General features: G+C 41.3%; 1 protein-coding gene across 1 annotated transcript in view; it reads right to left on the bottom strand.

Moving 5' to 3' along the window:
* The window catches only part of LOC311228905 (MAM domain-containing glycosylphosphatidylinositol anchor protein 2), a gene marked incomplete at its 5' end in the record, with an annotated part of 580,884 nt that overhangs the window by 45,819 nt on the left and 519,646 nt on the right, over window positions 1-15,419 (bottom strand). Inside the window, 2 exons of the mRNA XM_084314863.1 lie at window positions 758-913; window positions 3,960-3,980. Coding sequence (XP_084170989.1) covers window positions 758-913; window positions 3,960-3,980 — 177 coding nt within the window. The remainder of the gene's footprint in view (window positions 1-757; window positions 914-3,959; window positions 3,981-15,419) is intronic.

Below are 15,419 nucleotides of genomic sequence, written 5' to 3'. Positions count from 1 at the left end.
GAATTTGATATCAGATAACTATACGCCTAGAGGAGTGGGGGGGGGGGGGGGGTAATGAAATTAGGGAAATTTTGCCACCATTATGGGTGATTAAAGCCAATGCATTATTTACTGTACCAGCAGCTACTGCGGCCACACGCCAATAAAAGACAAGCTCATCTTCTTCCCCCATACTGTACGTTTAGCATCAGATTATTCATATAGCCTCAAGATGTGTCCTTGTACATTCTAGAGTCCTTCATTTTATTCCTTCTTCAATTTTGAATAATAATCCATATCTCTGGCTCGGGTACCCATGGAAACAGCTGATGGAGAGACAGTAACAGGAATGCAATGAGAATAATGCTGAAGGTCGCTTTGTACTACATGCTTATTAGATAGATACACAATGACCAGTGGGCTAAAGAGGTCTTCCAGTGCATTGTGGGATACAGCGGCACGTCTGGATGAGCGTTTCATAGCTCCAATATGTGATACCTGGTGTGTGTACAGTAGGGGTATACACATTATCCAAGATCTTTTGCACAGACTATATGGATCATTCATCTTCTACATATATCGTTTGATACAGCTGACAGTCTCATCAGAAAGGGGACATTTGAAAATAATGCTGACCTGCATGCATGTACAGTACAGTACTGCTGGCTCCTGTAAAACTCATGTGCTCTCGTTTCATAAAATGTTTACCAACAATCAAACAGCCGACCAATAGACAGACCGATCAGTCTATCAGTCAACATGTATCCCTTTTCCTCACCCTGCTTGGAACCACTACGGTCTCCGCTGGGTCCCGTGTTGGGCGTGTACTTGGTGTCCCGGGTGGCCGCGCTGTGCCTCGTCCAATCAAAATCATCGTTCTTGTCCTGGGTGAACATGCAGACGGGCTCCTCCTCGAAGCTGCAGTGGAACTCTCCTGGGGGGGGGGGGGCAGCGGGGAGTTAGACCCGTAGTTCAGGGGGATGGCTTCTCTGTCATCACTAAAGCCCATTTCAGTTCTGGCTAGCGAGGACAATTTATGCACAATAGCCAGAACATAAAAGTGCTAACCGTGGATAACCCTATTTCCCACTCATTGGTGATGTTGAAGGGTCTTTTGGACTAACCTTCTGAGAACATTCAAATAAACATCTCAGAACGTTACGGGAATGTAATCGTAATGTTGCGTTTTTGTGAAATAAAAACTTGACATCTGAGTACATCATAAATGTTCTGGGACCATAACCGTAACATTCGTTTTCACGTCTGTTTTAACATTCAAGGAATGTTTAGGGGGAACATTCAATTAACGTTCCCATAACCAAAGGCAACCCCAGGGAACCAACTTTTGATAGCTGGGTTAAACATATTTGAAAGTGCATCCAGTGTAAACTGCTTTACTTTCACTGTGGAATAAGGTTCAAGGCTTTTTGTACAGAACCAAGAGCAGCCCCACACATTAGTACTGTGTGTAACAGCATGAACTGAGCTGAGAAAGGACTCGGTCAATCGAAAACATCATTGGTAAATAGGAAATAGGGCTAGGGGTCAGAAAATTACCCTTTAAGTTTCCATCTCTGTAAATATACTAGCAATGGTATACAAGATCCTGTGTACAGTATGGCCTATCAGACCTACTGTCTGTATACTTTATGAGTGTGTTTGATGGGCAACGTCAAAGCCAACGTCAAAGTGAAAAATGCATGATATGTATATTATCTTGTGCTTTTGATTCCCAAAAATAAATAAATAAAACATCATATCCTTCCTGTGAAGAACCATTTAAATAAATATTAAGTTTTCAGATGAGCAATGTTTTCAAATCGAATGATCTAGTTATCTAGTTAAAGACATTAGAGGTTAAATAATTCCAGGTAATGTATCACATTATAATTGATTGGATTGACTTCATAACTGCAAATAAAAACGGATTTATATGATTCTTGATCTGTGGGGTTCAGTATGACCTTTTCTCAGAGTCAAAGCACAAACGAGTGTGTGTGGGTTTCTGACAGTACCCTACAATATGGCTTTGGGTGCATGTGTGTGTATTGTATGTACATACAGTATGTGAGTGAGTGTGTATGTTAGAAGTAGCAGAGAGTATACTATGACTACTATTGAAACATCACAAGTACCATAGAGTGGTACACACATGTGTGTGCATGCACACGCACACACACAAGCACTCCACATGTAATTTACAACACAAAAACATGTACAGTAATGTACAATGGAGAGGAACATCTGTCACCTTCGCGTGAGGCCAACATATTTAGACCTACAGTAGGCGGTGTGTCTTAACAATGTGTGCACTGACAGGCAGGAGAGAGAAAAGGAAAGAGTGATCCTCGGAGGCATGCTACGCCCACACAGGGTCTTAAATACGCCTCAATGAACATACGCAAGGTGAGTTGTTGTCTGATACAAGCCGCGCGCCAACCGCCCATCGCCGACGCCTCTGTGTCAAACTCCCGCAATTTAATCTATGCTGACAAAACAAACCAACAGCCGCCTAACCAGAGGACACACTGTAGTGGCGGTGGCGTGGTCCTCCGCATCCTCGTCGTCAAAGAGCTGGTAAAGAGGAGCATTTAGATTCAGGGCGCAGTCGTGGCAACGTGATAAATATTCATTGGTTTATTAAAACGTAGCTGGGAGCAGTTTGGAGTGGTGACCTTGAAAGAGAGGCAGAATCTGCAGGTTTTTACTCAGGTAACATAGAGGAACGCAAGGGGAGAGAGGAGGAGGAGGGGGAGTGTGGAGAGGAGAGAGAGAGAGAGAGAGAGAGATAAATAAATAAATAAAACATATCCTTCCTGTGAAGAACCATTTAAATCAATATTAAGTTTTCAGATGAGCAATGTCTTCAAATCGAATGATCTAGTTATCTAGTTAAAGACATTAGAGGTTAAATAATTCCAGGTAATGTATCACATTATAATTGATTGGATTGACTTCATAACTGCAAATAAAAACGGACTTATATGATTCTTGATCTGTGGGGTTCAGTATGACCTTTTCTCAGAGTCAAAGCACTGCAGATTCTGCCTCTCTTTCAAGAGATCTAAACGGAGGTCTGACCAGCCCTTGGCTCTAGACAACGACAGCCTTGTCCACTAGCTGTGAGCTAAGCTAAATGTTTTTGGCCTCCCTCGCTAAACAGAGATAGGAGGATTTAGAGGGAAAAGGCAGATGATAGAGGAAGGGAAGGAGGGAGAGCGGGCAGGTAAGATAGTCTTTCCTTTCAGGGATTCAGATAATGATGTTGGTGATTAGGGTGTTTGTTATTGTGTAGTAGAACGTCGGTGTGATATATCATACAGTGCAAAATGAACCACAATGTGCAACAGCACAGTATGGTGTGGAGAACAAACAGTGTTCATGAAAATAATATAACGTGGTTGCTTGATGTCAGAGAATGGAACAAACATGACAGAATACATGGAAATAATGCACACACACACACAGAATACATAAATGCACACACATATGCACACACACACACACACACACACACATATGCACACACACATATGCACACACACATATGCACACACACACACACACACACACACACACACACACACACACACACACACACACACACACACACACACACACACACACACACACACACACACACACACACACACACACACACACACACACACACACACACACACACACACACACACACACACACACACACACACACACACACACACACAAATAAAACACATTCGCTGAACATTCCGTCGAGATCTAGCTCTTTCATAACTGCAACAGAAGTGTAGGGGGGGGGGGGGGGTACTTAGAATTCCTCAAGGAAAAGAGCCCGGGATCTCAACGGGACATTCAGCAGAGCGTGTTTCACCAACCGTTCCCACAGTTCCAGCTCTCTTACGACACGGATGTGATGGGAGACTGCTGATGGATCTGCTGAGACGTGTTAAGTGAGAGGGGAATAAAGCAGTACTTACTCAGGTGAGGGTTGATGGGAGCTGTTGAAACAGAATGGACAGATGCCGCCATTAGTAAACAACGACCACAACAGCAACAAAAATAACTACAATAACACGCCTCCAGTCAACAACCAAAACACACTAAGCAACAGGTGTGTGTACACGGACACACACAAGCGCACACACACTGTACATGCACGCCCACGCACACATGCATGCACGCACACACATACAAATAAAACCACTTTGCTGATTCACAGAAGGTGGAGAGTGTATTCTCCTCCTTACATTTGATTACATTTGTTTTTTTCTCAGTATCTGTAAGTGATTACAGTTACCAATTTATTTAATTGAATTACTGTAATCCAGTTACTGTACGTATGTAATCCATTATTACCCAACCTTGGCCATCAGGGCATGGATGCAAATCTTTCACTCATGTGTTTGAGTTGCACAAACAAATAATATCCAACCTCAAATTGTATAAAACAATTGCAAACAAAGCCACCTATAGCACATATACACAGCAACGGTACTATAGCTGTACCAGAGGGAGGAGGGGGGAATGATTGGGGGATTTTGGAGGGAAAAGAGGCAGCCGCAATCGGTCTCTTTGTTATCAGCTGTACAAGAGAGAGGGATTACTAAGAATAGCCTGACCACATTAATAAGCTTATAGCTTATCATTATTACCATTTACTTGTCTTTCTGATGTCCTTAGCCAAGGTGACTTCCATTTGGAGCACTAAGCCTATTTTCCAATTCCACTTAGAGGCCCCATAACTCATAAGACTGAGTTATGATCATGAGGCTGATGGCTAATCACTTTTCTTATAAAAAATTATAATTGTAATGTTTGAATGACTTAGACCATGTTGGCAATTCAGAATTAAAAAAGGTTTTGCACAACTAACCTCTCCAATTAAGCACCATAGGAGTGAGTCCATTAAATACCTGTGAGGCTTATTTTGCATTATTTCCAGGAGCCGCAGCTTCAATGTTTCCATCATTGATAATGTAAGAAGCCAGTGGCAACAATAGGAAAAGGTCAAGAGTATCAAGCACTGTTTGCTTCAACCAGAGCCTATTAGTCGGCACTTCATTTATTATTATTTCTTTCCTCCCAGAGTAAATACAATTTAAGCTGTCAAGAAGATGCATGGTCTTTCCAATGATTGATTCCTGTCTGGGTGAATAGACTGCCATGATTTATGGAATGTTGCAGCTCAAAGAGGGAATTGATTTTAATCCACTCGATTAAATCAGGTAATAACAAACCGGAAAGAAAAACACGTGTACTGGAAGATTGGTTTGGAACTGGAAGGCTGGCTGGATGCATTGTTTCAAAAAGCAGAAACCAAGGCAATTAATTGTTCTAGTTCTTTTATTTTCTGCAAGATAATGCTATTGTGTGTTCTACTCGGACTAACAGGAGTGAACACGAAGAGAAAGAGAAACACGAGGGAGAGAAAGAGAACAGAAAGAAAGAGAGAGAGAAACAGAGAGATAGAGAGAAACAGAAAGAAAGATTCAATATGCAAGATTCAAGATATTTATTCGTCACATACATACACAAGACATGTAGTGAAATGAAGGTGGCCATGCCCGCCTTGATTGTGCAAAAATAGTAATAATAATAGAATAAAATAGAATAGATAATAAAATAGACACGATAAAAAGTACTAAGATAAAATACAATACAATGCTAAGCTTACAAATGAAAGGTAATGAGTCCTATATACACTACTATACAATATACTATACAATATACAGTTATACTATATATAACTATACTAGCTAGCTACACTAACTATACTATACAAAACATACAGTTATGTTTTTTAAAGTGACATTTTTTGTGTTTAAAGTGACCTGTATGTGTGAGAGAGTGCATGTGTGCTTGGGTGTGGAGAGATCAGTGTTCAGTGTTCTGATGGCCTGGGGGAAGAAGCTGAGTCTGAGTCTCTCTGTTCTTGCTGCATGTATGTGCAGGCGCTTGCCTGACCGCAGCAGCTTGAACAGGCTATTGTTGGGGTGGCGAGGGTCCTTTATTATTCTGCAGGCTCTGGATTTGCACCTCCTGTTGTATAAGTCCTGCAGGGGTGGTAGTGCAATAACCGTAGTACCAGGGCCGTTTCTAGCTTTTTGTTTGACGGACCCTATTTTGTGAAACTATGGTGAGGGGATTCCAAACCCTTTAAGGTGGGCATGAATTTAACAGGACAAGGAGAAGGAGGTGGAGGAGGACAGGGAGGAGCAGGGCAATGAGGAGGAGGAGTAGGACAAGGGCAAGGAGGACAAGGAGAAGGAGGTGGAGGAGGAAGAAAAGGAAGAGGACAGGGAGTGAAGGCAGGATGCAGACTAGTTGTTTTGTTTATTGCCTATTTTCTGGTATCTCTTTAATTTCATCCCATTTTCTGTAAATAAATACACTGTTATTATACAGTAAAATATTGTGTGTTTTCTATTTGAGTATACGTAAAACCTTATATGGTCATATTTTACAGAACCAAGCATTTCACTGTAATGTACTGTACATGTACTTTATACGTGACAAATACAGTAAAACAAAACTTGAAACATCCAACAGGTGAAAGTGTAACACTGAACATGCAAAGGCATAATTCTACTGATAAAGCATTCATATAGTGTTTTCCATTCATACTATAGTGTTTTCCATTTTGCACACCAGTGTTCAATGATGTATGTGTTTGTCATTTGAAAAGAAAAGACAATTTAGTGAAGAGTTAACACTGTTTTGAGGGCAAAGTGTGCTTTTGCAAGACAAGTGTAGGATTTAACATTTTGTGTGTGAGTTTTGAGATTTGTGTTTAGGGTTTTGAGGAAGTCAGGTAGTGTATCAGGAAATGTGTTTAAGCAATTGAGAAAAACTGTATTTACCCAAAATGGGATGAAGTTAAAGAGATAACAGAAATGTTTTGTTTGACTGTTACATTTACATGTTACACGGCAAGTCAGTAGGAAGGGTACAACTCTATCAGCTGAGTAACAATGTTCATCAAAGTGTTCAGACTGGAGTGCTATAGTGTTGAGTGCATGTTAGTATATTAGGAAGAGTGGATGACAGTAAGAAGGTTAGTTTATTATTATTATAAATTTTTTTCTCATTTCAGATATTGATTGAAGAAGTGTGTCTTCAGTCGATGGCGAAAGATTGGTCGGGTTTCGGCTATCCTAATTGTGGTGGGAAGTTCGTTGTGGGGCAAGGACTGAGAATAGGCGGCTTCTCTTTGATGGAGCTCGGATAGGAGTGGGTCTGAGGCGGCCAGAGGATGCAGAACGTAGGGGTCTTGAGGGTGTGTAGTTAGAGATCATTGACCGGAGGTAGGTGGGAGCCGTTCCCTTCGCCGCACGATATGCCAGGTCGAGGACATTGAAGCGGACTGTTATTTTACCTGCAGCCTTCCTGGCCTGAATCCCAGTGCCCTCACCTCGATGAATGTGTCCAGCCGGGCTTGAGACTAACACCCTCCCGTCGTCCTGGGGACGATGCAATATGTATTTGGGGTGAACACAAATCCTCCCCGGGAATCGCAGTGGGGACGAAGAGGATTTATTTGGAAAATGTCAACTGCGCCGACTGTCAGTGTGCATATCACTGTCACTGGCAAATGGTGCGCGTCTTCTGAGTGCTCTCTTTAGTTGACAGTGCCACGAGACCACTGCACAAGAATCGCAAACATATAGAATGCTTAAGCACATGGAGCACAGAGGCTTTGCATAGTGGGGGCGTGTCAAAGCGCAATTGTCATTTCATAATAGACATGGAACAGAGCGGACCTTCAATTCTAGAAGCAAACGAGCTCTTCAGCCCTGCGTTGCACACAGCTGTGTGACAATGTCTTCTCTCGCGAGTCGCGCAGTTTCTATGTGTAATGTAAACTCTGCGACGGATCCAATGGTCTAACATGCTTTGCATCCTCGCCATTCTGGAATGCCCACGTTGCGCAAAAACATTTACACGCACCACACACTGACTCACTCATGCACTCACTACATTACTGATATTACTGATCCATTCATTCTTTAATTTCTTTTGTTTGTACATAGTTTAAATAGCATAATTAAATTACTTTTCTTTAAAAACCTCAAGTACTTGTGTCGTCTCCCTTGTTTTGTCTGTACCTTGAGCTTGGTTCATGACAAAATGGGAGCTCGATTCTTTTGGTGGACCTTTGGTTTAATTGATTAGTTTGTTGGCTTTTGGCTTAGTTTGTAGTGGTGGAATCTGATTTTGAACTTTCTTGGTAAGTAACACTTCGGAAAGTTTATTCCATACCACATTTTTGTTGTAAATGTATTCACTAGTTAGTAATTGCATGTATTGCAAGTTGTATTGCAAGTTGTTTTTACATGTAAATTGTTTGGGAGATGCATACAAGTAATTGGTTTGTTTGTTTGATTGGTTTGGAGGAGAACAGCTTGGTCAGTAATTAGGCCCTGAGTGAGAGTGTGGTGAATCCTCTCCTCTGTGGACATGCAGCACGTGGTGAGTATGACTTTTTGAGTGCTATTTAATTTGTTTAAACGTGTTAGTGAGTAGCCCTGGTTAGTTAGGCACCGAGTGGGCCAGCTGTACTGTATCAGTACTTCCAACAGTCCACTACTTTATTATTTTGCCTTTTTTGTTTTGAGGTAATCCTGGGTGGAGACTTCGGTCTCTGTCGAGGGTATGCTTCCAGACCTTAGGGTTGTGGAGTTTAGCGTTTAAAGTGGCCTTGAGCCCGGCACGCCTCAAAGAAGACGGTTAGGTTTAGAGTAGTGATATTGTTAGGTAGGTAACCAGGGTTGCTCAAAATACAAATATCATTGTATATGGTTAGGGTTGGCACTCAGAAAGTCTTGCTCACCAGGTTTTCTGTTTGTTTTCTATATAAGTAGTGATTAGTGCTTTAAATATGGCTTCCATTGTAAAATACTTTATACACACTCCTTCAATGGAGTTATTGAATCAGTGTACAACGGAACACCTGCAAAAGATTGCTGAGCACTTTGAGATTGAGGTGACTGATAAACGTTTGAAGGAAGATGTGAGAGTATTGTTGAGACACATTGGTGGAAAGGGAGATTTTGTTTGATATAGATAAACCTGTCATTTCACCTACAGTGACCCCTGTAGCTTTGACCTTTGAACAGCAAAAGGAGTTGTTAGCTCTTAGTATGGAACATGAAAGAATTAAAGCAGTTAAAGCCCAAACACAATTGGAGATTGAACACATTAAGTTGAAGCAAATAATTGAGGGAAGAATGTCTTCGGGGTCACTGGTCAGGAGGAAAATACATTTAATGTGGGATCTAACCGACAACTGCTTCCCCAGTTCACAGAAAAGGATCCAGAACAGTTTTTTTCTTTGTTTGAGCGGGTGGCAAATGCAAAAAAGTGGTCTGATGAGGAGTGCACTTTGTTGTTGCAGTGGGTCCTCACAGGAAAGGCACAGGAGGCCTATGCTTCTTTGACTATAGCAGACAGTAAGATCTATGCGACGGTTAAGACTGTAGTGTTGCGTGCATACGAGTTGGTCCCCGAAGCATATCGCCAACGTTTTAGGAATTGGGAAAAAAGGGAGCACCAGACTCATGTTGATTTTTTCCGTGATCTGGTGGTACAGTTTACTCGATGGTGTTCTGCGTCAGATGTTAGAACTTTTCAAGAACTGTCGGATTTGGTGATACTAGAGCAAATAAAAAACCGTGTGCCATATAGTATTGCTACTGGTCAGGACAGGCAGAGATGCAGTACCTACTATCCTACTAAGTGTCTTTTCCCTCCTGGATAATAATAATAATAATAATAATAATAATAATAATAATAATAATAATAATAATAATAATAATAATAATAATAATAATAATGCATTTGACTTATAAGGTGCCTTTCAGGACACTAAAAACAAAGTCCACAAATCGGTGAATGAAAAAATTATAGGATCAAATGAAAACTACTTACTAAAAATGGATGTTTAAAAGTACTAAAAACAAAAACAAAAATACCAAACACTAACAAACATTCAGCACAGACAATGGGGATGCTGACAAAAAAAAAAAAAAAAAAAAAAAAAATTAAACTATTTTTAACACTTTGATCGCCGGGGTTAAATTCATAATTTACCATCCCTCGCCAGCCCTATTTAACATGGAGAAGTTCCCCTTCTTTGCAGGGCTATAACTTTTTAAATTGTATTGCTAAATTGACATTACTATGGCCCATTCAACGTCCTATATCTATTGTTCAGGGTGTAGCAACGTTTTACTTTTTCATTCACATATTCATACTAAAATACGGTCTAAAGTATAAGTATGTTTTTATCGTTTTCTGCAGCTTTCTCCAGAACTTGATTTATAGCCCTAAATGCATTATATTGATGATCAAATACAGTTTGGTAGGAATCTGTGCGAGATAAAAAATGTCAACTGGACGTGCTTCTAGGAGACTACGTATGATCTGATGTTGACCGGATGGGGGGGGGGGGTCGTTTATAATTCCGTGGGCAACGTTATATCATTCATCTAGTGTGGGTGATATGATCATTAGAGCAGTTAGTATTGAAGACATTAAAAAATAACGCTGAAACTCACCGTAGCTTCCTCGCGCCGTTGGGAGATGAGCGTGGAACAGAAATTTTTCTATTATGGGATGTCGAAATATCCGATCCATTTCCAGGTTGTATAATAGTATATACGTCCAAATCATGTTGTTTATCGAGTTATTGGTAACCGATCAACATCCATTGTGTCAAGATGGAGTCCTGCTAATGATAGCGAGTGCCCGGACGAAATATGGGTGAGCACCACTTCATCCGCATCACTTCCTGTTTGGGCGAGCGGCCGATCGGCCACCAGATGGCGCTCTTGAACCGTTGGAGAATTGAGAGGGGCTCACCAGTACATATAATGTCTCCGGGGGAGAAATATGATTTCGATCACAGATTTTTGAAATATTGATATCAAAGACGCTGAGGCTAAAGCCCCGGAAGCCCAGGGCTAACGACGCCACTGGAATGAACAGTAGCCTATAATAAGCCATACTGCGTTCATTCATTACACCCGCCGTAGGCTATATATATTATATGTCATTCGTTCATTCATATACAGTACTCTCAGACGCTCTCTGATTGGCACTGACTGACGCTAGGTTTCGTAATCACGCGGCTCGCAAGACTCGCAAAGCACTTCCGCCATTCCATTTCACACAGCTGCGTCACTAGTTGCCTTATAAGGACCTCTGGAGGCATTGTTTTGTATGCAAATGAGCTGAACGGGAACGCGCTTTAGAGTTTAAGACAGAATGCCATTCATTCAAAGTCATACAAACTGATCAAAGTTCCAATTTTCGCTCTCAATTGTTTGCTCAGGTTTTACAACAGCTTCAGATTAAGCACAACCTGTCATCGGCCTATCATCCCCAAAGTCAAGGTTGTTTGGAACGTTTTCACCAAACCCTTAAGTCCCTTTTGCGTGATTACTGCACAGAACTTGATCGAGACTGGGAGGAGGGTCTGCCGTGGTTGTTACTGGCTGCAAGGGAGGTAGTCCAGTCCAGCACCGGGTTTAGTCCAAATGATTTGGTTTTTGGGCACTCGGTGCGTGTACCATTGGCTGTGTTGAAAATATTGACCAACAGTCTGAGCCACCTCAGAACTTGATGGAATATGTGGATGGTTTTAGGCACAGAATCTATGTGGCGGGGCACATCGCAAAACGAAAGTTGAAAAAAATCACAAAATAAAGTGAAATCTCTGTTTGACCGTAAAGCAAAACAACGGCAGTTTAGTCCTGGAGATCAGGTCATGTTTCTTAGGCCAGTGGTGGGCTCAGCATTTCAGGCACGTTTTGCTGGTCCATGTACGGTTAAGCAGCAGATCTCTGAAAATGATTACTTGATCTCAATGCCTAAAGGTAAATCTAGATTGTGCTTTTACCAATGTAAAGGCTCTTCTATGTTCTTCTCCGGTGTTGGCAGCACCACAGTTTGAGAAGCCTTTCATGTTGCAGGTTGATGCCAGTGATGTGGGTGCCGGAGCAGTGTTGCTGCAGGCTGATGATGATGTGGGGGTGGAAAGGCCGGTAGGGTTGTTCTCAACATTCTTTACGTCATATCAGTTAAATTATTCAGTCATTGAGAAGGATGCTTTAGCGTTGATTTGGGATTTGCAACATTTTGATGTGTATGTTAGTTCTAGGACACCTTTGGTGGTATACACAGATCACAATCCCCTCACTTTTTTTGCGCTCTTTCAAAAACCCCAATCAGTGTTTGATGAGATGGGCATTATTTTTGCAGCCATATCATTTGGATGTTCGCCATATTAGAGGCACTGAAAATGTGATTGCTGACGCTCTCTCTTGTGCCTTCTAGTTAATGTGGTTATATCATTTTTGTTGTGTTGTCTATCTGTGTTTTTACTGTCCCTCTGTGCTTCTCTCTCTTAAAAATGCTCCTAGGATCCAAGGTTGCGGAGGAGTGGAGTACTGTAGGGATGGTGGAACATTTGGATGTGCAACAAAATAAAATGATTAAAAACGGGTGCTGGAGGGATTGTGTTGTAGGAAGGAAAATCTTTTTGCAATTTTAAAAGTAAAATTGTTGTTTTTTGGAAAATGTACATTTTGTTAGTATTGATTTGGTGTAATATGTACATTTTGCGGAGTACCACGGTGTTCTCCGCTCTTCTGGGGGGGGGGGGGGGGGGGATGTGTGACAACCCCATCCCTCTCCTACAGGTGGACTCAGGAATATACCTGGATTGTCACCATTAACATGTCTGTCATCCACAGACTGGCAATCAGACGCACCTGTGCAGCTGTGTCAGGAGGAGGAGGCACACCTGTGTAAAAGGCCTGACTTCTCCATTTGTATGTCTGTCTCTCCTCCAAGCTGGTCCTGCTATTTTGTTTGTTTAAATTTGGTTTGGTTGTTTCTCATATTATCATTTACACGCACCACACACTGACTCACTCATGCACTCACTACATTACTGATATTACTGATCCATTCATTCTTTAATTTCTTTTGTTTGTACATAGTTTAAATAGCATAATTAAATTACTTTTCTTTAAAAACCTGAAATACTTGTGTGGTCTCCCTTGTCTGTACCTTGAGCTTGGTTCATGACATATATTAGTGCTGTCAATCGATAACTCGCGAACGCATAAACTATATCTTAAATTATGGCTATGTGTCTAATACACCCGTCGCTTATCAATGACTTGCTTGCAGTCAACATGTATGAAACGGATAGTTTTTTCATCAGTACATTTCCGTTTTAGAGTATAGTTTCGGAGAGTTCTAGTAAATTCAGAGAAATTCCACAAATAGCCATTTACTGGAATACACAAAACACGTTGTCATTTTCAGGCTGATTTATGAATAGTTTTCAAATAAACGCTAGATTATCGAGAGTATTTGTGTTCTTATGCACGATACAAAAGCGGGCTGAAAAATAATTTATTCGTGCCGCGCTCAGCGCCTAACGCCACACACACACACACGTTGTGAAATCTGTGAAAAACAACTCTGATTAACCCAAAACTGGTAACATAGATTCCTTACCTCAGATCAGATGTTCTGCAAAAAGATGAATCCAATTCCTGATCGCCATTCCAAATATTGATCGCGTTTATTGATCCAACGTTATAGTCTGAAACGCATAATCCAAGCTGCTTCCATCCTCGCCAGTGAATCTGGTAACACGACACTGCTTGCCAGAGATAGGAAAATCCTGGACCAGAGTATTTTTCTGATGCACTTTTTCACTCAATCCAATCCAATGATGTGCATTACCATCCGGGAGACGATAGGGGGCGGTATTTGCCCTTTTCGAGCTCAGAGCCATTCCCAATGATAATGTCAGGCTGTACGGATGAAAAATGAATGGATATCGCTAATAAAAGAAATAACTATTAAATAACGAGAAATCTCGTTATTGGCAATTATACAACGGCATGCAAATTTCTCGATTCTGATTGGCTGAAACAGTCCATTTACACGTATCACAATCCACGCTCCTGGTCCCAGGACCCGCCCACAACCGAATCACATCACTCCGCCGTTCGACTTTGTAGAGGGAGCGGAGAGCGGAGAGGGGAGGAGACGAGAGGGGACAATAATCTCTACTAAATATAAACAGATTCTGTCACGGCGAATGTCTTAGTCTCTTACACAATGTTGGATTGTGTAATCTATGGGTCATGAATCATTGTGGAACAAAAGAAAATCGCGGATTGATTGATTGATTATTTGCAATTTTTTTTTCTTCCTTCCCCCTGACACTGTCTGGCACACACACACACACACACACACACACACACACACACTCCTGTCTGCAATGGCGGGGGAGAGTCAGACTGTAGAAGCAGCTGAGTGCTGCGCTGTTCTAAGTGAGCATGGCCTATTGAGTTGATTGATTGATTGATTGCTAATTTTATTCCTGTACGCTTGGTTTCCAACTGGTTAAGTTTAGGCCCTCTAAAGTAGGTTTAAAAAAATAAATAAAAAAATAGGGCGAAGAAAACGTTTTTTTTCTATAGGGCAAAGAAAACGTTTTAATTTGTTTTACCTACTTTCTATAGAAGCATCTAAGAATGAAGTTCTATAGAAAGTAGGTCTGCATCCCCTTAACAATTGTGTGTATTGAGCCTTACTGTATTGTACCCATTCTGCAGCTGGTAATAACATTTTCAATCAATCAATCATTCCAATAACAACCACTAACTTCATAATTAAAAACTAAAGAAAAGTTGGATGTGTTAGTTGGTTGGATGTCTTAGTTGAAAGGCAGTTGGATGTGTTAGTTGGTTGGATGCCTTAGTTGAAAGACAGTTGGATGTGTTAGTTGGTTGGATGTCTTAGTTGAAAGACAGTTGGATGTGTTAGTTGGTTGGATGTCTTAGTTGAAAGACAGTTGGATGTGTTAGTTGGTTGGATGTCCTACTGAGAACAGTTGAATGCACTTCCGAGCTGCTGCCACATGGAGGCAACTTCTCTTTTTTTCTTTTTTGGGAACTACTTTTTCTGGCGGATGGTTTTTTCAATAAATCTTCGATTAATGTGTGTTTATTGTATAGCAATAAGGTTGGATGAATGTGGCAGTTGTATAAAAGCATTACACCACTTGCAGTCGTGATTTGTGAAAAATAAACCATGCCTAGGGGGGTCTAACAACCCTCGGCTGCGCCTCGGGCCTAACGACCACCCCTAGGCATGGTTTATTGTTCACAAACCACTCCTGCGCGTGATGTAATGCTTAACCAACGCATGGCGGCCAACAACGAGATTTCTCGTTGTTGGCAACCAATGTGTTAAAAGAAAATAATAATTTAAAACAATGAATAAAGTGTGCATGAAATAATAGGGGAAAGAACTTGTTACATTCACCCACACAAGGGCTGAGTACTCACACACACCCCCTCTCTCTCTCTCCCTCTCTCTCTCTCTCTCTCACACACACTCTCCCAGCT

The sequence above is a fragment of the Notolepis coatsorum genome (genome assembly GCF_963971535.1).
Source record: "Notolepis coatsorum genome assembly, chromosome: 5".
Lineage (NCBI taxonomy): Eukaryota > Metazoa > Chordata > Actinopteri > Aulopiformes > Paralepididae > Notolepis > Notolepis coatsorum.
The sequence above is the reverse complement of the archived record's forward strand: the minus strand, read 5'-3'. Positions and strand labels throughout refer to the sequence as shown.